This window comes from Manacus candei, unplaced genomic scaffold, assembly GCF_025592945.1.
Source record: "Manacus candei isolate 608988 ecotype Guabito, Panama unplaced genomic scaffold, ASM2559294v1 h1tg000050l, whole genome shotgun sequence".
Taxonomy (NCBI): Eukaryota; Metazoa; Chordata; class Aves; order Passeriformes; family Pipridae; genus Manacus; species Manacus candei.
The window spans coordinates 34184935-34204945 of NW_026138098.1; the positions used below are offsets into that span (position 1 = coordinate 34184935).

Consider the following 20011-nt stretch of genomic DNA (forward strand, 5'->3'; position numbering starts at 1 on the left):
AACACAACGCCTGGTGTGAGGAAACAGCCCCGTGTTGCAATCCCTGCCTTGCGCAGGATGAGGAACTCGCTTGATACCGGCCTTCCCTGCTGACTTGCACTTACTGGGGCTTCCCTTTTGTCCTCCTCCCTTGCTTTGTTAGAAATAAAATAAATGCCTTTTAAACACAGGGAACATGGTGCTGTCCCGTGGCTCCAGGATGGTTTTCCCTGTCCATGCCCACCCTCTGCAGCCCAGGCTAGTGTTGAGCAGCAGGTTCTGGGCTCTTGACCTCCCGGGAATACCTCTGGTCCCTCCCTCTCTTTGCAGCCTGGTGATGATTTTATAATCAAGGTGTAAGGCAAGGGGTGTGGTAATTGCCCTGCGTAGGTGTGGATTCTCACTGCTTCTCCCAACCCCTCCAAGATTCCTCAGTCTGGGAGCAGCATAGGAGAGGAACCAGCCACTGAGGACTATCTTAGGAACGGCATGGAGAGCAAATGGAGTGGCTGGGTGCTGATCGTTTCTGTGTGCCTGGGCTCCTACCAAGGTAAGGCCAGGCCTGGGGGTAGGTCTCGGAGAGCCCAGAAGTCCCCTCTGAATTCCAAAACTATTCCCAGCTGTAGTGTCTAAGCTGCATAATGTGCTTTCTTGTTCCTCTATGGTGTTGGAATTGGGCAGAGGAGAGCTGGGGAAGGTGACATTATGGGCTGCTCTACCCACCTGGATGTGAGTGTTGGAATGTTTGCCCTTAAAGCTGATCTCAGTGCAAAAAGGGGCTCCTTCCCTCCCTTCTCTGGGATTCAGGTGGAGCTGTTGTTTTGTCGGGAAGGAGGGAAGCCAAGTGCTGGGGTGTTTCAGCAGCCGAGGGGGAGAGGGGCTGTTCTCTCTGCTGCCCTTGGTCTTGGGGCCTGGCTGCCAACGTGTGAGCTGGGGGAACCACTTGGTTGTCACAAGAGTGACCACAGCACCCCCTGAAGCTGCCTGTTTTCTGAGGAGCCTTTTACAAGGAGTGGGAGGCAGGAACCTACCTCTGCTCTGGCTTGCCCACCTCCGGGAAGGGTGATAGGTGACATGCTGCAGCCCTACTCACCTTTGGAGATCTCTCATTGCTGGGACTTGGGTATCTGTGTGTGAATCCTCCTGCAGGCAAGCCTATGCTGCTGTCCCTTAGCCATGCCCCAGCCCATCCCCAGGAAACGAGCTAGGAGAAACCTGTTTCTAACCTCAGGTCCTTGCCTGAGGGCAAATCACTTATTCCAGGGAAAATTTCTCAGAGGAAGCTGTGTAGCCCTGCTGTCGTAGGCAAACCCCCCACCTTTCAGAGGGAAGAACCTCTCCTGCACCCTGATTACTCACCGGGCTCCTCCAACGTGACTTGCCCAGGCCTTGTGGTGGAGGAGCTGTGACTGCACACGCGTGACCCGCGGGGTTGGGGGAGACATGTCCGGGTGTTCAGCCAGCAACAGGCAGAGCAGGAAAGTTCACCTGTGCTCGGCACGTCCATGCTTGGGGTGACACCTGCCCTGGAACCCGGTCGGGGCTTGGCTGCACGGCACAGTGGTGCTGTAGGACCAGGGGCCTCTGCAGGCCTTGGAGAAGGGTTTTGGAGCTGGGAAGAGTGTATTTATGGTTTTTGCAGTAACAAGGGTGTGCACCAGGCCAGGAACTGGGGCACCAGGGCCCACGCGGCCACCCCCGGGGTTTACGTCACAACCGGCTCACCAGGCTCTGCCGGCTCGGCCGGCACGTTCTGAGGCTCCACGTAATGCTGGCATAGCCTTGCTGGATCTGGAGCTTGGTGCTGGATCCCCCTGAGAAAAGCCCACCCCATCCCAGGGGCCTGGCAGCCAGGAATAGGGCAGTTGTGACTGGCCTGGGACCATCACAGGGGCATGAGAGCATCCCTGCCTCGCTCCTCTGCCAAAAATGGCACTGTCTACTGTCCTTCTTCCTGGCTACCCATCAGCATGAGATGGGTCCAGCACGGCTTTGAAATGTGAAGGAGAGCTCACGAGGCACTAGCTGCCCTGGTTGCTTGCCTGTGGCAGTAATTTCCACCTGGGGAAGCTCCCCCTGCTCTCAGCAGTTGGTAGCTGTGATTAGTCTTAATTATTTTTCTGGCTCAGCACTTATTGCCTGAGCAGGGTGAGGAGTAAGGGCCGAGCTGAGGGTCACTATGAGACAGAAAAGTGCAGGACCAAGCCACTGGTGTCTTTTAGACTGCTCAAATACCCCCATGCCTCTGCTGGGGTTTGGACTCCAACACAGGGCTGCGAGAGATGCCTTGTGTTAGGTGGAGCCAGCTCAGAAAAAAAGCTGTGGGGTTGTTGCCTCCCCTCTCCTTGGTTTTGGTGCTGCCCCTTAATGCTTCCGCTGACTTGCCATTCCTGTTTGCCCTGATCAAGAGCAAGGGTTAAAAAAATAAATACATCCCTCTCAGCTGATGGGGCGAGGGCAGCATCACACTGCTGGGGAGGTGTGTGGGCAGTGTGGGAATCTGGGGGGACTCACCCTGCCCTGGGGCCCATGCCTGCCCCGGTGCTGCCTCAGCCTGATGGGCCTGGACCACCCCTTGGCACCTGCCGAGCTGTGCCAGCACTTTTGGGAGCAGGTGGGATGGAGGGGGCTCGGGAGTTGTCTCCCCACCTCCTCCATCTCCAGCAACTTCCCACAGAATTACAGAATATGCTGAGCTGGAAGGGACCCACAAGGATCATCGAGTCTAACCCTCAGCCCTGCACAGGATCATCTCCATGAGTCACACCATGTCCCTGAGAACATTGTCCAAACACTCCTTGAGCTCTGCCAGCCTTGGTGCTGTGACCACCACCCTGGGGAGCCTGTTCAGTGCCCAACCGCCCTCTGGGGGAAGAACCTTTTCCTAATATCCAACCTAAACCTCTCCTGACACATCTTCAGGCCATTCCCTGGGGTCCTGTCTCCACAGAGCAGAGATCAGTGCCTGCCCCTCCCCTTCCCCTCATGAGGAAGTTGTAACTGCAACGAGGTCTCCCCTCAGTCTCCTCCAGGCTGAACAGGCCAAGTGCCCTCATACGGCTTCCCCTCAAGGCCCTTCTCCATCCTTGTGGCCTCCTTTGGCTTAAATGGGGGGCCTCCTCTCTGATGGCTTAAATATCTTTCTTATATTGTGTTTCCCAAAACTGCACACAGTACTCAAGGTGAGGTTTCCAGGGTGGCCCAGGGCATCTCACGCTGCTCTCTCGTGGATGAGCTGAAGGCATTGCCAGAATCCAGCACGCAGGAAAAGCAACTTCTGGGGGAGAAACCTGTTAAGGGCAGGATGGGTTGGAGGAGCAGTTTCTGCCTTTGGCTTTATTCCTGCTGTGCCAAATCACATGGCCAGGGCTGGGGCAGAAAAGCTGGATGTAAATGCTCAGAGAGTGTGGAGTTATGCTTTGTTTAGCGGGGTTGTTGCAAGAGGGTCTGCAGCAGGGTCTGTCTGTCCCTCTGCTCATGTGCTGCTCCCCACACAACCCCAGCTTCCCGGCGCAGCCAGGCAGCGAAGGGCTTGGCTTCTGCCGGCTCCTCCCCAGCCACATCCCGGGTGGGCATAGTTCCCGGTGGGAACAAGCACTCACCCCATCAGAAATGAGTCCTGACACACCAAGGTGACAATTAAGCGGCCGGTGTTGCGCCACTGCCCCGCGCTGCCGGGGCGGCTCGGGAGGGCGATGCCGCCGCTGTCCTGCCGGGGATTTGCCGTCAGGAGAAAATGCTGTCGTCGGGAGGAAATAAAAACAACAAAACCCCACCAAAAGTGGGGTTGCGCAATCACTGCCGGGAGCTGTGGCGTGGCTATCCAGCTGCCGTGCGGGGCTGAGCGCCGGCGCCCCGGGTTTGCTCAATTTTCAGGGTTTTATTGCCGCTTTTATAAGCAGCCGCCTCCGCAGCCTGTCAAAGGGTGCCGTGAGGCTGAGGCTGAGCCCCAAATTCCCTTTGCTTGTGACGCTGTGGCATCCCATCGGAAAAACTAGCAGCAGACAGTGGCCTGGCAAAGCTGACCTTTGTTGGGCTTAAAAAATCATTTATAAACCAACCACATCACTGTTCTGGGAGCTGAGGGAGAATCACAGCGGGAGGGTGAGGAGCATAATTCTCAGCTCTCTGAGGTGCAGACGGGGAGGCTGGTTTGGTGTTTCGGCATTCCTTGTGGGCTGACAGTCTCCTCTCCCCCACCCCAGCCGGGGCCAGCCCCCTCCACGAGTGTGGCGAGCGGCCGGAGGACTGGTGCCGCGACGTGACCACGGCGGCCAAGTGTGGGGCCCTGGAGCTCTGCCAGCTCACCGCCTGGGACCAGGCCCTGGGGGTAACTGTGCTGGGAGCAGGGGAGCTGGGCGGGTGGGGGAGAAGTGCCCCAAAACATGGAGCTGGGGGGAGAATCCCAGCTGCCCATCCCAGTGCTGGGCACCCAGAGAAGCATCTGATGCCCTCAGACAGCAACGCGTCTGCGGAATGAGTGGCAAAAAAATCAGTGGGTGTCCCAGGATGTTTCCAAGTGTCCCTTGGTTTTTTGGGGTGGAGGCTTGGGATCCTGGGAGCAAGTGGTGGGTCTGGGTGCTGTGACAGCATCCTGACATGTCCTCTCTCTCTCAGCAGAAGGGGATCCCGTGTCACCTGTGCCAGGTGGCCGTCTCCGTGATGGGCAAGATCTTGCAGGACAACCGCACTGAGGTGGGTCACGGCCGGGAAGGGGGTGGAGGGCTGTTGTTCTTCCCCACCACCACCACTGAGGCCCTGAGCTCTCCGTTTGTCATGCAGGAAAAGCTGAGGCTCTTCTTGGATAAAAGATGCCAGTACCTGCCCTTCCAGGACTGGTCTGTCAAGTGCAAGAGGATGGTGGACACCGGCATCCTCATCCTCGCCCAGCTGGGCAAGCAAGTGCTGGTAACTGGCAGGGGACACCCCTGGGTTTGTGTTTCTCAGTGGTTTGGGATGTCTTGGGGGCTTGCAGAGCAAAGGAGGCTCTTGGAGCCTGGGACAAACCCTCTGAAGGACATGATGGGGATGGAAATGACCCAGGGATGGAGCAGGGGGAGCAGGGTGATGGGGCAGATGCAGCCTCAAACCCCCACCCCTCTGCTCCCCCAGTCGGACCCAAAGGTGGTGTGTGGGACCATCAAGCTGTGCCAGCCCCGGGAGAGACCCACGGGGGCCTTGAAGTTTCAGAAGCCACCACCAGCTCCCACAGGGCCCACTCAGGATTTCGCTGACCTGGTCGCCCCCTTCATGGCCAACGTGCCCCTCCTGCTCTATCCCCAGGACCTGCCTCGTGGGGAGGCCCAGGTACCATGGCACAGGAAGAATGCTGCTGATCATGGAATTATGGAACGGTTTGGGTTGGAAGGGACCTTACAGATCATCTCATTCCAACCCCCTGCCATGGGCAGGGACACCTTCCACTAGACCAGGTTGCTCCAAACCCCATCCAACCTGGCCTTGAACATTTCCAGGGATGGGACAGCCACAGTTTCCCTGGACAACCTGTGCCACTGTCTTGATGCTGCTCAAGGATGAGAATCCCCTAAGCATCACCTAATTAACAACGATAAAAAAAATTAAAATTAAAACTATTGCACATCTGAAATGATTTCTGATTGGAGTCTCACCAATTTGGAGGATGTTGCAGGATGCAGGGGGAACCAGAAAGATGCTGGCCAAAGACCTGCCTCAAATTGCAACCAGCATTTAAATCCCAGCCCTGAAAATGCAGGCATTGGGGAGGGGTTGGTTTTATTTCAGAAGGTACTGATGTGTCCCTGTATCTTGCAGGACATGGAAGAGGTGTGTGGGGACTGCCTGCAGCTGGTGTCAACCGTGCAGCTGGAGCTGGGGGCCAACATTGCCTTCACCCAGACACTGGTGGCCCATGCTGAGGGGGTGTGTGAGGGCCTGAGCCCTGCTCTGGCACAGCAGGTAAGGGAATCCCACAACGGTTTGGAAGTCACCTTAAAGGCCACCCAGTTCCACCACCCTGCTGTGGGCAGGGACACATGCCACTTAGACCAGTTTGCTCAGGGTCCCATCCAACCCGGCCTTGAACACTCCAGGGGTGGGCCCACTTCTCCTCCTTCTCCTCCTCCTCAATGTCACTGCAGGATGGGAGCATCTTTTGCAGATGCCTGCCCAGGTGGGGCGTCCTCTCTCAGGCACTGATGCCGTGTCTCCCTCTCACAGTGCAAGCACTACCTGGCCGAGTACGTGGACACGACCGCGCAGCTCCTGCGGTACCTGGTAAGAGGGTGAGCGGCTCTCCGGGGTGCCAGGGGTGAGTGGGTGCTGGTTGAGGGGTGGGGGGGCTCATCAGCAAATGCTCCCTTTTTAAAGTTAAACTCCCACAGACTTTAAAATATTTCACCCCCCTTCTCTCTGGCTTGCAACCACCGTAATTCTTCTTTATTTTCATTTTTTCTTGCCATTTTATGGCCCGTCCACTGGCAGCAGGCTGAGGTAAGTGAGACCCATGCCCAAACAGGCTGAAATCTCCCTCCTCAGGGAAGTGGAGGGTGCAGGCTCACCCTCCCAGGGGGCAATGCCCACCTGATTTGGGATGTCTCCCTCCCCAGGACCCGATGGAGCTGTGTGGCCAGCTGGGACTCTGTGCCTCCACCTCGGCACTGCCCTTCCACACGCTGCTCACGGAGAAGGTGACGCAGGTTCTGAGCATGCTGGGGGTAAGTTGGGGTGCCCCAACTCTGCCACGCTCCTTAAAATCTAAACACTGTGAAGGGGGAACCTTATTTTGCATTTTATTTCCTCAAGCATCTCCATTTTTCCAAGGCTGGGAATGTCTTACATGGGGGTTGATGGCTGAATAAGATGAGGGTGGCTCTGAGGGGGCTTGGCATGCATCCCACCACCTTGTCCCGACAGGACAGGGTGGGGAACACTCCGCTGTGTGAGGTGTGCCAGTTCACTGTGAGGACAGCCGAGAGCCTCCTGGAGAACAACATGACGGAGGTGAGTCCCACCGCTGCGCTCCGAGGGCAGGAGGGCTGAGACCAGGGGGGTTAAAGGGCAGTGAGGAGTGGGGGTTTCCCTTTTCTGCCTTGTTCCGGCAGGAGCAACTGGTGAATGACATTGAAAAGGTGTGCTACATGCTGCCCCACGGCGTCATCGGGCAGTGCAAGGACTTCGTCAACTCCTACGGCAAAGCCGTGGTGATCATGCTGCTGGAGGCCACCGACCCAGCCGCCGTGTGCACCATGCTGCACTGCTGCCCCCGCGGCGGGGACACCCTCCTGGGTGAGCTGGGGGACCCGGCTGGCACCCAGACCCCCCTCCCACCCTGGGGAGCAAGGTGGGTGCTGATGCTCCGTGTCCTCCAGGGGCTGCCCCGCTGGAGCAGCTGGCGGTGAGCGCGGGCGCCTTCTGCAACGTCTGCCAGATCGTCATCACCTACTTGGACAACGAGCTGCTGAAGAACGAGACGCTGGAGGAGCTGGGCAACGTGCTGGAGAAGGGCTGTGAGATGCTGCCCATGCCCCTCACCAGCAAGGTGAGCTGAGGGGGGCACACCCTGCCTGGCAGGGACTGCCTGACACCCCCCCGGGCTCACCCCCTCTCTCCTCCCCAGTGTGAAGCGCTCATACTGCAGTACGAGCCCGCGGCCGTGCGGCTCTTCGTGCAGATGATGGACCCCACCTTCGTCTGCACTGTAAGTGTCCTCATCCCTGGGGTAGCACAGACCAAGATGGGCACCTTTTGTCCAAGCCTCGGGGTATGGGAGAGGGGCGGGGGGGTCAAAGGGTGCTCATGGAGGTTTTTTCTTCTCCCTCTCACCCTTTTCCTTCGCAATGCAGAAAATCCGAGCGTGCGACTCACGCAAGGAGGATCTCCTGGGCTCGGACCCCTGTGCCTGGGGCCCACACTACTGGTGCAAGAACATGGCCACGGCAGTCGAGTGCAATGTAAGTGTCAGTCGTGTCCCCACTCTGCTGGCCGGGGGTCCCTGCATCCCACCTCCCTCCCTCCCCATCTCTCCCGCAGGCCGTCGCACACTGCCGGCGTCACATATGGAACTAGGAGCCATCTCCCCAGCTGGCTGGACTCCCTCTGCCATTTGGTTCAGGATCCTGGCTCCCCTCCCCTGGGACGTGCCTGCACCCATGGAGGGCAATGGCAGGAGGACTGTGGGGAACCCCAGCTGCCTCTGCCACTTCCTTTTCCACCCCTGGGGCTTGGATTTCCAAATCAGGTTAAGGGACTCGTTAGTATTTTCGGGATTGGGGATTCATCCTTGATGTCTCTCAGGGTGTAAAAATCCCCATCCCCAGTCCTATCCCCAGCCCCACCCCACCCTGAACCAGATCCTGCAATGTGGAGCCATTCCTGTGGGCTGCACTGGGTTCTGCTGCCCAAACGCAGGCCCCTCGCTCCAGGCCAGCAGCAGCCTCATGCCACAGATCTGGGGATACTTAATATATAAGCATATTGTATATATCATATATACTAAGTATCTCCTGAATATGAAATGAGTGAGTTTGGGTGCAAAGATTTACTTCCACGCGCCCATTCCAGTGGGGGGTTCTGTGCTGGCCCAGCTGTGGTGGTGAGGGGCAGCGGGGTGCTGGCTCGTCCCTCCCCACCGTAGTGGGGGCACGCCTGCAGTGCCTGGTCCTGAGCATGCACGGGAGCATCTCATCACAAATAAACTCTTCCCGTGAGCCTGGCTGGTTGTCTCCTTCCTCTCTGTGCTGGGGGTGTGGGTAAACCCAGAGGACATTTAATGCTTCCCCTAAAATCCAGGGCACAGAAACACCCAGCACAGCATCTCGTGAAGATGATGAACTGAAGGGGTGAATTAAGGGTAAGAGGGTTTTCTCTTTGAAAGGGGATTTGGGTGTGATGGATCTGGGGAGGAAGGACGACACACAGGTTACCCAAAGCCATAGACAGTGTATTTCTGAGTCCCGTAACAGACCGTGCCCGAAACTCTCCACAAGGTTACGACTGGAAACAAACCCCCGAACGAACAAACCCAAACGCAAGAGAGAAGGGGAAAGAAAAGGGCAACAAAAGACACGCACGAGCACTCCACATCCAGAAGCCCCAGTTATTGTCAGTCTCTCTCTTTTTTGACATCGTAACAAGTTTTGGTAAAGCCAGCAAAATGGAGAAATGTCTTCGGTTTGTTGTTTTGTTTTTTTTTTTTCTATTTTTTTGGGTCTTTCCTTCCCAGAAAGGTGACGTTAATGCCAAAAAGGACTTGGCCTCTCCCCACATTGCCCCGGCTCTCCCCACGCCCGTGGTCGAGATGTGACAGCTGCTGGTCCCCAGCCTGGGCCCAGGGATGCTGTGGCAGCACATCATCCCCATCCTCACCGCACCTTCCCCCCCGTCCGTCTGAACTCATCGGATTCGTTTAGCTTTTCTTTTCCTTTTTTTTTTTCTTAAAAAAAACCCCTTTTTTTTCCTTTGTTTTAATAAGAAAAATAAAAAAAAAAAATTTAATGCTTTCATGGATAAATGACAGGCGAGTAAAAGCATTCCGGTCCTGAGAGCCCTTTCCCGGGGCCAAGCTCTCCGAGGCTGCTGGAGCGATCTGCACCGGTCAGCCTGGACTCCTTCTGCAGGGGAAGAAGGGGCCAAGCACCGGTCTCGGGGTGCCCCTGGCCCCCACCACGGCCCCCCTGGTCTGTGCTTCATCCCTGCCGGCCCCGGCTTGCCTAGAGGAGCACCACCACCACCGCCACTGCCACCACTGCCGCTCGTCATAACTCAGTGATCTCCAGAGGGCTCTCCATGATCACCTCCCGCATCTTGTGCAGGGGGGTGGACTTGGCCGACTCGGTGCGGGCGTTGTGGTCGCTGTAGCCCCCGCAGTCAGCGGTCAGAGTCTCCAGCGAGCGGCCCAGCACCTTCTGGTCGTCCTCGGGCAGGCTGTTGAGGTCGGAGGCGAGCAGCGTGCCCGTGCTGCCATGCACCACGTGGATGCCGTCGGGACCCTTCAGCTCCACCGGCTGCTTGTGTCGGAAGCGGAGGCTGCCCTGGCTGGGACTGCGCTCCTCCTCCTCCTCCTCCAGCTCCTTCTGGATCAGCTGCAAAAGAGCCATGGAGTGGGAGAATCACCGCCGTGGCCAGAGGAGCTCCTGGATCCCCTGGCTCCAAACCTCCTGCAATGCTGGAGTCCAGGAGGGATGGGCCCTCCTCTTCTGAAGCACCCTCAGAGTGCAGTGATGAGGATCACCAAGAGATGATCTCCAGCTGGGTCACTCAATCCTTGGGTGGATGTCCCAGCTCAGGCACTGGCCACCAGCTGGGTTGTGTCCTGCAGCAGCCCTCGCAGTGGCCAAGGAGGAGTTTGGACCCAGGTTGGGATTTTGGGTTGTATGAGGGTGGTGGGGCAGGAGGCAGACAGGAAAAGGAGTTGGATGTGCTGGAGGGGGATAAAGACATGGATGATGGAAGGCAGAAGGGTTGAAAGGCATCTCCCATCCCACTGCTCTCCTCTGCTCTCTTTGCCCCTCGTTTTGCTCTCCATGAAGGAGTGGAAGGCTGCAGAAGGACTTGCTTCTCCCCACACCAGCCTTCCTACACCAGCACCTTCCTAGGGTTGACAGGCTCAGAGGAGCAGAAGAGAGGGAAGATGTTCCCCCCCAGTTTTGGCCAGCCTTGGCAGAGGTGAAGAGCTGATGGACAGATGTCACCCCACAAAGAGGAGGGGTCCTCCTTCAGGAGGGACAGACCAGGGAAGAAGGTGCTGCTGATGCTCAGAGGAAACACGGAGGGTCAAGAGAGCTGGGGCACTGTGGAGAACCAGCAGTCTCAGTGGAAAACCAACATCTGGCTCATTTTGGCCAAGCAGAGAACAAGGGGACCACTGGGTGATGGGGATCCAGGCCACATGGAGTGACTGCAGCCTGTGGGACCGGGAAGACACACTGCATCCCAGAGGGCACGGCAAGCACCTCCCCATGCCCACGCACACCCCTCTACCTCCGAGACCGAGGAGCGGTCCCCCTGACTGGCGGTGGCCTTATGCACCATCCGCTGGGCAAAGAGCTTTTTCAAGCGCATGTAATCATCCAGGACCACCTTCAGGAGAGTGCCCTGGGTGGAGGGGGAGAGATGGGGGGTTACCCAGGGGACACAGTTTGATGAGAGGGAGGGAGGCTGGCCTCATGCCAGCAGTTTTTGGAGCGACATCACCCTCGGGCACCGCCGCTGCGGACCTGGAAGGTGTAGCAGTAGGAGAAGACCCCTCGGTGGGGGATGCCTGCACCCAACACTCACCTTGATGGGTCCCTCCCGCATGATCTGCCCCAGCTTGGCAATGTTGTCGTACTCCTGGATGGCTGCGCGCAGGTAGCGGTCGTCCTCGGGCTTGGTGGCCGAAGGCTCTCTCCCGAAGGTCCCCTGCAGGAGGAGAGAGCAGCTGAGGAGGTGGCACAGGTGACAGGCGTGGGGAGATGTGTCCTGGCGGGGGCTGTGTCTCACGTGGGTGCGGGCAGGGCTGTTCCAGAGGTCCGTGATCTCGCTCAGGTTCTCGGGCAGGTCGTCCTCGTGCTCCGCCTGTGCCGCCAGCTCCATGTTCCTGCAGAAGGGGTCCAGCCACACGGGGTTGGCCCTGCCCAGAGGAGGGGAACAGCCATCAGCGCAGGCAAAGAGCAGCAGTATCCCATACCCCATCCAGAGCCCAGATGCTGAGGTTGTGCTGCCTCCTCCTGCCCTGCGCAGGTAGGAATTTGGCTGCTCTGGATCCAGATGTGTGCCAACACCTGCTCATCGTCTCTGATTGCCCCAGACCTGGCCAGGATTGGCAGAGATGGAGTCACAGGAGAAAGCACAAGCTTTTTTTGCTTTGAAAGCTCTCAAGACAAGCACATGCCCCAGGGCCAGAGCCGCACTCCACACAGAGCAGAGCAGCGAGACATCACGTCTCCACCTCCAAATGCCTCTGGCTGCTCTTGGGAGCAGTCAGCAACCCCAGGAGGTTGCCCATTAGAGAGGAAGGGAAGCACTCACCCATCAAAGGAGTACTTGTTAGTGTTTGGCATGTCCATGATGTCCATGAAACCTCTGTTTCCTGCAAAGGCAGGGACGGCGGTTACAGCACAGCCCGTCAGTGGGCTGGGCAGCAAATCACAGTGTGACACTTCTTTACCAGGGAGGGAAACTGTGCAACCAAAAAGGCACCAGTGGTGTGAGAAACACTCAGGGATGTGGCTGATAATGCACTCAGGGATGTGGCTGATAATGCAAAGCCTGGATGCTGGGAAAAGCCTCCCACCATCACGCCTCGCTGGGCAGGATCACTGCTGATGCATCCCCCGCTCTCCCTGTGTTCCCCCTCTGTGCTCTCCATGCACCCCCTCTCTCATGCAGCTGGGACACCCCAAACACTGCTCACCGGTGGAGCCAGCCACTATGGCTTTCAGTTTCCTTTTGTGCCTGCAAAAGAAACACAGCGAATGAGGACGGAAAATAAGGAAGATGCTGAAAAGGAGAGTGACACACAGACTTGCAATAACCCTTCACACAGGGATACCATAAGGCTGGTAAGCATGAAGGGGAGAGGTGCTGTCAGCATTAAAATGATATATTGTGGAAGAAGAGGTGTTGGGAAGCTGAAGCCCTCCTTTGCTTGCTGGCATTTCCAGGGCTGGGAGCAGCCACGTGGGTCCCTGGCTCACAGGGACGTTGCAGCTGGTGGGGCAGAGCTTGGGTGTTACTCACACTGTCCTGTAGTACCAGTTCATGAGGATGAAGAGCATGGCAGCCAGGAAGAGCAGGACGGCCAGCACGATGATTGCCATCTGGGAGAGACAGAGGGGTGGTGGAAACCTCTGGCATGGAGCCAGCACCCAGTGGTGGGCACGCACTCGAAATTATGAGGGTGAAACATCTCTCCAGTCCACGACCAGTCCCCATCAGAAGGGGCGTGGCCCCACCTGTGAGAAGCATCTCCAGCCCAAGCTGGACCATTACCTGCAGAGCTGAGAGGTCATCTGGCGCCCGGGCAGTGATGGCAGGCTGCACGTCCAGCACGTTGTAGTTCCTGAAGAGATTCCTCAACTGCTCCTTGTTCTCATCTATCATCTGAATAACCCTGGGAAGAGAAGGGTTGCTTGGTCATCTTGACATTAATGAGGGTCCCCGAGGCCCCACGGGGTGGGTGATGGGCCAGGGGACGTACCGCTCCACGTCCAGGATGCGGTTGGTCTCCCTGTTCACCACGTGGATCAGCAGCTCCGTCTGTGCGAAGTTCACCCGACCTTTCTTGTCAACATGGAACTGGGGAGGCACAACAAGGTCTGCAAGTGTGGGAGAGGCGTCTCCTCCTGGGTGTGCCCCGAGGTTGCTCAGAGTGGCAGGAGACCCTCAAAAGCATCAGTCTGGACCCCTTGGATCCAATCCATCACCTTCAGAGCTCAGGGGTGTCCATGGCTTACAGACAGGACTCTCACACAGGAGACCTCCCAAGCAGCATCTGGAAGGGAGTTGCCAACCCCTCAAAGCAGCCTCCAAGGTGGATGGTTACCTGCACGTCATCCGTGTTGACGATGGCGCCCGTGATGTTGGAGAGCAGGCTGATGAACTCCTCCTCAAACTGCCTGACTTTGTCGGGGATCTCGTTGATGATGATTTTGACCCGCTGGTCATCCCGCAGGATGTAAATCCCCACAATGGCAGTGTCATTGTGGCCCACCAGGTCAGAGGCCATGATGTCCACCACAAAGTAGCCGGGGTTGTAGGCCGTGAACAGGTCAAAAGTTCGCAGGATCCCATCAAGGGTTCCTGGGGGATGGATGGTCACAAGCCTGGGATTAGTCATCTGGCCATGGGAACATCTTTGGCCATATAGATGTCTGTGGCCAAAGCCCTGTGCTTGCAGGGTACTCACCAATGCTGAAGATGTTGGCCACCTCCTCAGAGTCATTGGAGTGTTGCTTGATGTAGCGGATACCCAGGATGTTGTACAGGACCAGGCTGTTATTGCCCACGTCAGCGTCCACGGCGACCACTCTGATCAGCTCTGACCCCACCTTGGCATCGGTGGCAACCCCTTTGAGAGAGAGATGGGAAAGGGACCTGGGGCCAAGCTGGCTCTCACTGCCCCACCATCCTGCTGGTGCCCCCCCAGCCCCTGGCACCCCTTACCCGCCGTGTACTCCGACTTGGTGAACTGGGGGGACTGGTCATTGATGTCGTCCAGGAAGATCCGCACCTCCTGAAGGGTCAGGTCCCCGCTGAGGTCCCAGAGCTGGGCTCTGCCTGCCCGCTGGCCCCGGGGAGGGGACCAGTTCCTCTGGCTGGATGCTTTGACAATGATGGAGTAGTATGGCTCCTTCTCTCGGTCCAGGTCTCTCAAGACCTTCAGCTTCCCCTCTCGGCTCAGCTGGAAGTTGCTCTCCTGATTCCCAGCTGAGTGTAGAAAGGGGTCCCCAGTAAGTCCCCTTTGGGTTTGGCATTTCCAAAATGCCACCTTGCCCATTGACTAGGGCAGAGAGGCAGCAAGGATATGATGGGAGTAATGGAGACCCTCGGTGAGAGGTGTGCAGGGGGGCACAGAGCTGCCATCTCAGCACCCACCTGCTATGAAGTAGTAGACGATGGCATTGGAGCCCTCATCCGCGTCCACCGCCCCGGTGACATTCCCCACCACGGTGCCCGGCCGCGAGTGCTCTGGGACGGAGAGTGCCTGGTACTGGGGACTGTCCCTCTGCCAGAGCGCCCGAGAGAAAGGAATGTTGTGAGCACTGAGGTTGCTTTAAATAAAAGCAGACAAATCCCATCACGCTTCCCACCATGGTGACACCCGGCTGTGCTTGCTCCACCATCCCTGTATCCCCTGTGTCCCACCCCCTTCATGCTGGTGCCTTACGGGTGGCCTGAGGAACACGGGCTCGTTGTCATCGATGTCATCGAGTGCGACCTGGAGGGGCTGCATGGTCTCATAGGGTGGCTGGCCCTGGTCACAGGCCACGATGATCAGCTGGGGAGAGAGGCAAAAGGGCCATCCTGGGCCTTTGGCCTGGGATATTGAGGGGATTCAACAGGGAATTGGGAGTTGGCCCACCAGGATGCAACTCCCCGATGGCACACGATAACCACCCAGTTCCTGCTGAGGTGTGATATCCTCACAACTGTGGCAGCTGACCCTGTTCCCACCACACCACCTGCATCCCACCAGCCCCACACTGGACCCACAGTCTCAAGGACTGCCCCGGCCACCCCGCCTGGCTCACATTGTACACTGCCTGCTTCTCCCGGTCCAGCCGCATGGCCGTCTGGATCAGCCCGCTGGCCGAGTCGATGCTGAAATACTCCCAGTCTTTGTTCCCTGCCCCGGTTTTCAGCAGGTTGTAGAGCACCACTCCGTTGAGACCTTCATCTTTGTCCGTGGCATAGACCTCGTAGACGTTGGACCGCAGGGGGATCTCCTGCTTGCACACACACAGCCCTTCAGCATTGCATGTGAGCCCCCTGCTCCCCCCACCCCTCCAAACCCCCTCAGTCCAAAACCCCTTGGGTTTGGAGGTCAGCAAGCTCCCACTACCCAAAGCCCAGGTGGGGGCTGGAGACATGGAGCTGTGATTCCCTTCCGCGGGGTGGGTGCTCCGTGCACGCACTGGGGACCGGCTGAGTCAAGCTCAGCTTCCCAGAAAGGAGAAACATCTTAAATGTCAGCATTTCCAAACCATGTTTATAAACAGGCTCTGCACGCAGTGGCTGACTGTTCACTTATTTTGAGTGCTGCTGGGGTTTCTGTTCCCCAAAACTGTCCCAGCATCCCCATTCACACGTATGGAGAGAGGCTGTTTTCGAACGTCCAGCCCCATGACCCAAACCTTCTTGCCACATATTAAATCAAGGTCTTGTTCCATCCCCAGTGGAGATGGGAGATTGGATTTTGCTGCTGATAAGCAGGAGTGCCCCTAGCCAGTCTCAACATGCCATGACCCTGCTTCCTCTCAAGGGATTTACCTCCTTGATGTGCAGGATGGTGCCGTTGGGTGGGCGGACAAAGACAGGGCGGTTGTCGTTGATGTCGATGACCTCGATGTGAAGCATGGTCGTGCCCCAGAGAGGGGGGTGCCCCTTGTCTGTGGCTACCACTGTCAGGTTGAACCGCTCATAGGACTGCAGGCGCCGCCGGGATGTGACAAGCCCGGAGTCTTTATTGATCTTGAAAGCCTCTAGGGGCAGAAAAAACCCACATCTCTGGCTTAGGACACTTGGCACCACATAAATTATTAGAAATAATAGAGTGTAGCAGCTGAAGTACACCCCTCACTAGTGGGAAATCCCTGTCAAGGGGTGATGGAGAAGAGCGCAGCCAGGGGTGTCTCAGGGTTTTTGGAGCATCCCTGCCCACTGACACATCCTTGTCTCTCGGCCCTACTCCCTGGTCACCCCTGTCTGTGTTTCCCTCCTGCCCAGGCTGGGACAATGGAGCCAGAGGAGCCCATGAATCTCAGGAAAATGGATGTACTGCCATTTCCCTCTACCTTTATGCTGGCTTTTGCCTGATTTCTATAATTTCTCAGCGTGCAGATATAGGATTTCACACACTATCACTATCCACCCACACCTCCTAGCCCTTCCTAGCCCTCACCTAAAGCAGGCAGAGAGTTTGCTCCAAGACACACTTGTGTACATAGCAAGTCTTGCTGGGGTGGGGGAGACAAGGATAAGCTAAGGCCGAGCTGCAGGATAAGGCAAACAAAGTCATAACATCCCACACCATGAAGAAACGGTGGAGCAGGAGCGACAGCCTCACGCTTTCAGGATTGCTCCCAGAGCGCGTGTGGAATGTTGCTCCCAACCAGCTGCAGGAGATGGGGTGTAGGCTTGACGCCTGTGTCTCCTCCCTCATCGCAACCCTCCTCCCTGGGGAAGAGCCCCCTGTCCCCAGCAGCTACCTGCTCCAGGACCCTCGATGCTGTAGGTCACCACGCCGCTGTCCCCTTCGTCCAGGTCGGTGGCAGTCATGGTGATCACCGACGTCCCCGCCGGCTCGTTCTCGTAGACACTGGTGCTGAAGTGGCTCTTGCTGAACTGGGGCCTGACGTCATTGATGTCCAGGACTGTGATCAGCACCTTTGACAAAGCACAGCCAGTGGGGTGAGGGGAGGCTGGAGAAGGCTGGGCAGCCCCCAGGGGCGGTAGCCCTGCTGTGACTCGCAGCTCTGCTGCCTGAGCACGAGCACGGTGCCCTTCCTGCTGTTTGTTTAACTCTGCTGGCTGAATTCCTGCCTCCAACAATGGGGGCTGCCATGGCTGGGGCCCCCATTCATGCTGGAGCACTTGTAGACAATAGTGTCACCCTCCCCTGCCCCTCCTGCTCTGTCCCCTCCTGCTGTACCCTGTGGCACAAAGAGCCCTGCACCACCCATGCCACAGCCCCTGGAGTTATCTGCTCTTCCTTCTGCCTAATTCCTCCCCACTGAGGAAAAAAGCTGCAGCTTTATCACCTTCTTGCTAGTACCACCACATGAAGGGTGGTGGGAGGAGGAGAGTCCTACCTGCACAGAGTTCTCCCGGCGGTTACTGGAGACATCCCCAGGGTTGTCCCTGGCCACAGCTGTCAGGGTGTAGTGATCCTTCTTCTCCCGGTCCAGGGCTGACAGGATGTAGATGTCACCCTGCAGCACACAGAGACCTTCAGGTGGACCTCGTCTGGCAGAGCTGGTACTCGAGAAGGGGCAGAAGGTGAGGTGTGGGAGCAAGGCACAAGTTGGGACCATTTCAGCCTCCCCTCCCTTTCCCCACTCTGTTCCAGCCTTGGTTGGCTCCTTACCGTGTTGGGATTTATCCCAAACTTGCCCTCTCCATCCCCCAGGCTGTACTGGATGAGAGCAAACTGCCCAGAATCCGCATCAGTGGCCTTGATTGTCAGAATGACCGTCCCCAGTGGCACATCCTCAAAGACAGCTTTCTGCAAGCAAAGGAAGCAGGCAGGACTGGTTGGTTCATCATGTGCTCTTTTAGTGGGCAGTAGCCAAGGGTGTAGGGTGGCATCCAAGGGTGGGCACAGCCAGCTGTTCACACAGAGAGCATTGCTGGGCTGACCATCTTCTTCAAATGGTCCAAGCACAGAGGGAAGAGAAGCTGTCCCTGGAGAACCTCACCTGGTAATCACTGCCCAGCCCCACATGGAGTGTAACAGGGGAGCCCAGCTCACCTGGTAGGATAGTTGACTGAAAATAGGGTTGTTGTCATTGATGTCCACAATCTGGAGGTACACAGGGATCTCAGCGGATCTGCGGGGAGAGCCGTTGTCGGAAGCTCGGACGGTGAAGTTCAGCCACTGCACCTCCTCATAGTCCACCGTCCTGTTGGCCACGACCTTCCCTGGAGGAGGGCAGACCTTGAAATGAGAAACCTGCCCAAAGTCACCACCCTGCCCCAGACTCCCACCTCTCCAGGCCACCGACCTGCTGACTGGTCTTCGAGACAGGCATAACCTTCCGGAGAGAGGTTCAGCAGCTCGTAGGTGATCTGCCCATTGGCACCTTTGTCTGGGTCCACTGCTGAGATGGAGATGAGCGTGGTGCCCTGTGTGGCTCCCTCCAGGATCCTCTCGGTGAAATAGGTGACCCCAAAGGGGCGGAAGCGGGGTGTGTTGTCATTGACATCCAAGATGTTGATTGTCAGCTTGGCTGTGGCCATGGTGGAGACCACAGAGGGAGAGAAAGAGAACGAGTCAGAAAGAGAAGGGAAGGAAGGATGAGAGGAAGGAGGGTGTAAAGCCAGAAGTGTAAAACTCCAGGAGAGCCAAGTGGTGCTTGTTCATCACGAGAAATTGCAATATTCCCCAAAGCCACTATACCTTGGTCTGTGTGTGTCTTCTCACACAGAATTTACCAGGAGCAGGGTGGCAAGACAAGGTGGGGATGGTAATGAAGAAATGGGTGTCTCCCATATTACAGTTACGGGCAAATGGTCCCCTCCATTCCCAGTGCAGCCCTGGGATGTCTGGGACATTCTCTAAAGGAGCACTCAGGGTAGAACCGGAACCTTATGGGATTACTCCCTCTGGAATTGTTACTGATTGGGATGGAGAGGGAGGTGGGAGAGCTGCTGACTACACAGAAGCTGCACTGGTGCCTGGGAAGGGCCCCTGGCAGCTGCCAGCCCTGTCCCCCCACTCACCGTTGGGCACACTGACCGAGCGGTCGATGACTTCGCTGGCATTGTCGTGGACAGAGATGGTGACCTCGTAGGAGGCCACTAGTTCACGGTTGAGGGGAGTTTTGACCTTCACAGCTCCTGGGAAGGCCAAAAAGATGGATGTCACAGGCTGTGCCTGTGCCCCCCTGCCCCGAGGACCCTCGGCAGGGCAGTGTGTACCACCCAACTGCTGCACCCTGGGCTGCACTTGTTCTCCTGCCTCTCCAAAGGCTAAGTGGGAGAAACAGTTGATAGCTACAGGAGACAACTTCTCTCCCCCTGCTCTCCACCTTCTGCCTTCCTGTCTCCTCCGCTCTGCCCAGCCAACAGGTTCTCACACGGCCTCAGCCAGGTAAGGGTTTGGGTTGTGCATCCAAGAGGGGTTTGGGAGCAACTGCTGCTGCTTCCCTGTACAGCCCCATCCACCTCAGCTCAGCATCTTTAACAACCTGGTTCTGTATCCTTTCCAACAAGGGCATTTTTCTTTCCAGATGTGGGGTGCTCCTGGCTCTTATTCCCCAAAAGTAGAGCCCACCTCCTACCCCGGAGTGACCCTCCTGCTCCCCCAGTGAGGGTGTTCATGTCCAGTCTGCCAAGGCTGAGCAGCCCCTGGCCCACAGTGGGGCTACCAGTGGAGATGGCTGAGATGGAGGGAGATGGATGGCACAGAGACACAAATGAGCACAGACACAGAGACAAACCTGCTAGGCTGAGAGCCGGGAAAGAAAGAAAAGGGTTAATTAAGTCAGTCAGTCAGGGAAGAGAAGACAGGGCAGGGTGAGACGGGACAGCTGGAGGAGGACAGCAGGGAGGCAGGAGAGGTGCATCATCTCCCCATGCCTTGGACACCTACCTCCAGGCAGAGAAGAAGAAGAAGAAGCAGCAGAAGCAG

General features: G+C 57.3%; 2 protein-coding genes across 2 annotated transcripts in view; one reads left to right on the top strand and one right to left on the bottom strand.

Moving 5' to 3' along the window:
* Positions 1 to 386: 386 nt before the first annotated feature.
* LOC127476886 (prosaposin-like) lies at positions 387 to 8742 on the top strand. Its single transcript, XM_051800356.1, has 15 exons — positions 387 to 529; positions 4185 to 4309; positions 4600 to 4674; positions 4762 to 4887; positions 5092 to 5286; positions 5773 to 5916; positions 6178 to 6234; positions 6442 to 6450; positions 6567 to 6674; positions 6874 to 6960; positions 7062 to 7245; positions 7329 to 7498; positions 7577 to 7657; positions 7803 to 7910; positions 7990 to 8742. The coding sequence occupies exons 1-15, from the start codon at positions 469 to 471 to the stop codon at positions 8023 to 8025; spliced, it is 1566 nt and encodes a 521-aa protein (XP_051656316.1). The 5' UTR covers positions 387 to 468; the 3' UTR covers positions 8026 to 8742.
* A 124-nt stretch (positions 8743 to 8866) lies between these two features.
* Positions 8867 to 20011, bottom strand: part of CDH23 (cadherin related 23) — a 194755-nt gene continuing 183610 nt past the window's right edge. Inside the window, exons 48-69 of the mRNA XM_051800244.1 lie at positions 19102 to 19218; positions 18384 to 18608; positions 18131 to 18300; positions 17747 to 17884; positions 17472 to 17591; positions 16869 to 17046; positions 15931 to 16142; positions 15192 to 15386; positions 14828 to 14938; positions 14536 to 14665; positions 14104 to 14367; positions 13847 to 14008; positions 13484 to 13740; positions 13139 to 13236; positions 12931 to 13051; positions 12679 to 12758; positions 12353 to 12393; positions 11968 to 12028; positions 11440 to 11569; positions 11236 to 11358; positions 10939 to 11052; positions 8867 to 10040 (exon numbers count right to left, since the gene is read on the bottom strand). Of these exons, the coding sequence (XP_051656204.1) occupies positions 9714 to 10040; positions 10939 to 11052; positions 11236 to 11358; positions 11440 to 11569; positions 11968 to 12028; positions 12353 to 12393; positions 12679 to 12758; positions 12931 to 13051; positions 13139 to 13236; positions 13484 to 13740; positions 13847 to 14008; positions 14104 to 14367; positions 14536 to 14665; positions 14828 to 14938; positions 15192 to 15386; positions 15931 to 16142; positions 16869 to 17046; positions 17472 to 17591; positions 17747 to 17884; positions 18131 to 18300; positions 18384 to 18608; positions 19102 to 19218 (3374 nt within the window). The 3' untranslated portion in view covers positions 8867 to 9713. The remainder of the gene's footprint in view (positions 10041 to 10938; positions 11053 to 11235; positions 11359 to 11439; positions 11570 to 11967; positions 12029 to 12352; positions 12394 to 12678; positions 12759 to 12930; positions 13052 to 13138; positions 13237 to 13483; positions 13741 to 13846; positions 14009 to 14103; positions 14368 to 14535; positions 14666 to 14827; positions 14939 to 15191; positions 15387 to 15930; positions 16143 to 16868; positions 17047 to 17471; positions 17592 to 17746; positions 17885 to 18130; positions 18301 to 18383; positions 18609 to 19101; positions 19219 to 20011) is intronic.

Coding starts and splice junctions, on each gene's coding strand:
- LOC127476886 (XM_051800356.1), top strand. CDS start 469: ATGGAGAGCAAATGGAGTGGCTGGGTGCTGATCGTTTCTGTGTGCCTG. Junction 5,917..6,177: donor GCCCTGCTCTGGCACAGCAG/GTAAGGGAATCC, acceptor TCCCTCTCACAG/TGCAAGCACTACCTGGCCGA. Junction 7,499..7,576: donor CCATGCCCCTCACCAGCAAG/GTGAGCTGAGGG, acceptor TCTCCTCCCCAG/TGTGAAGCGCTCATACTGCA.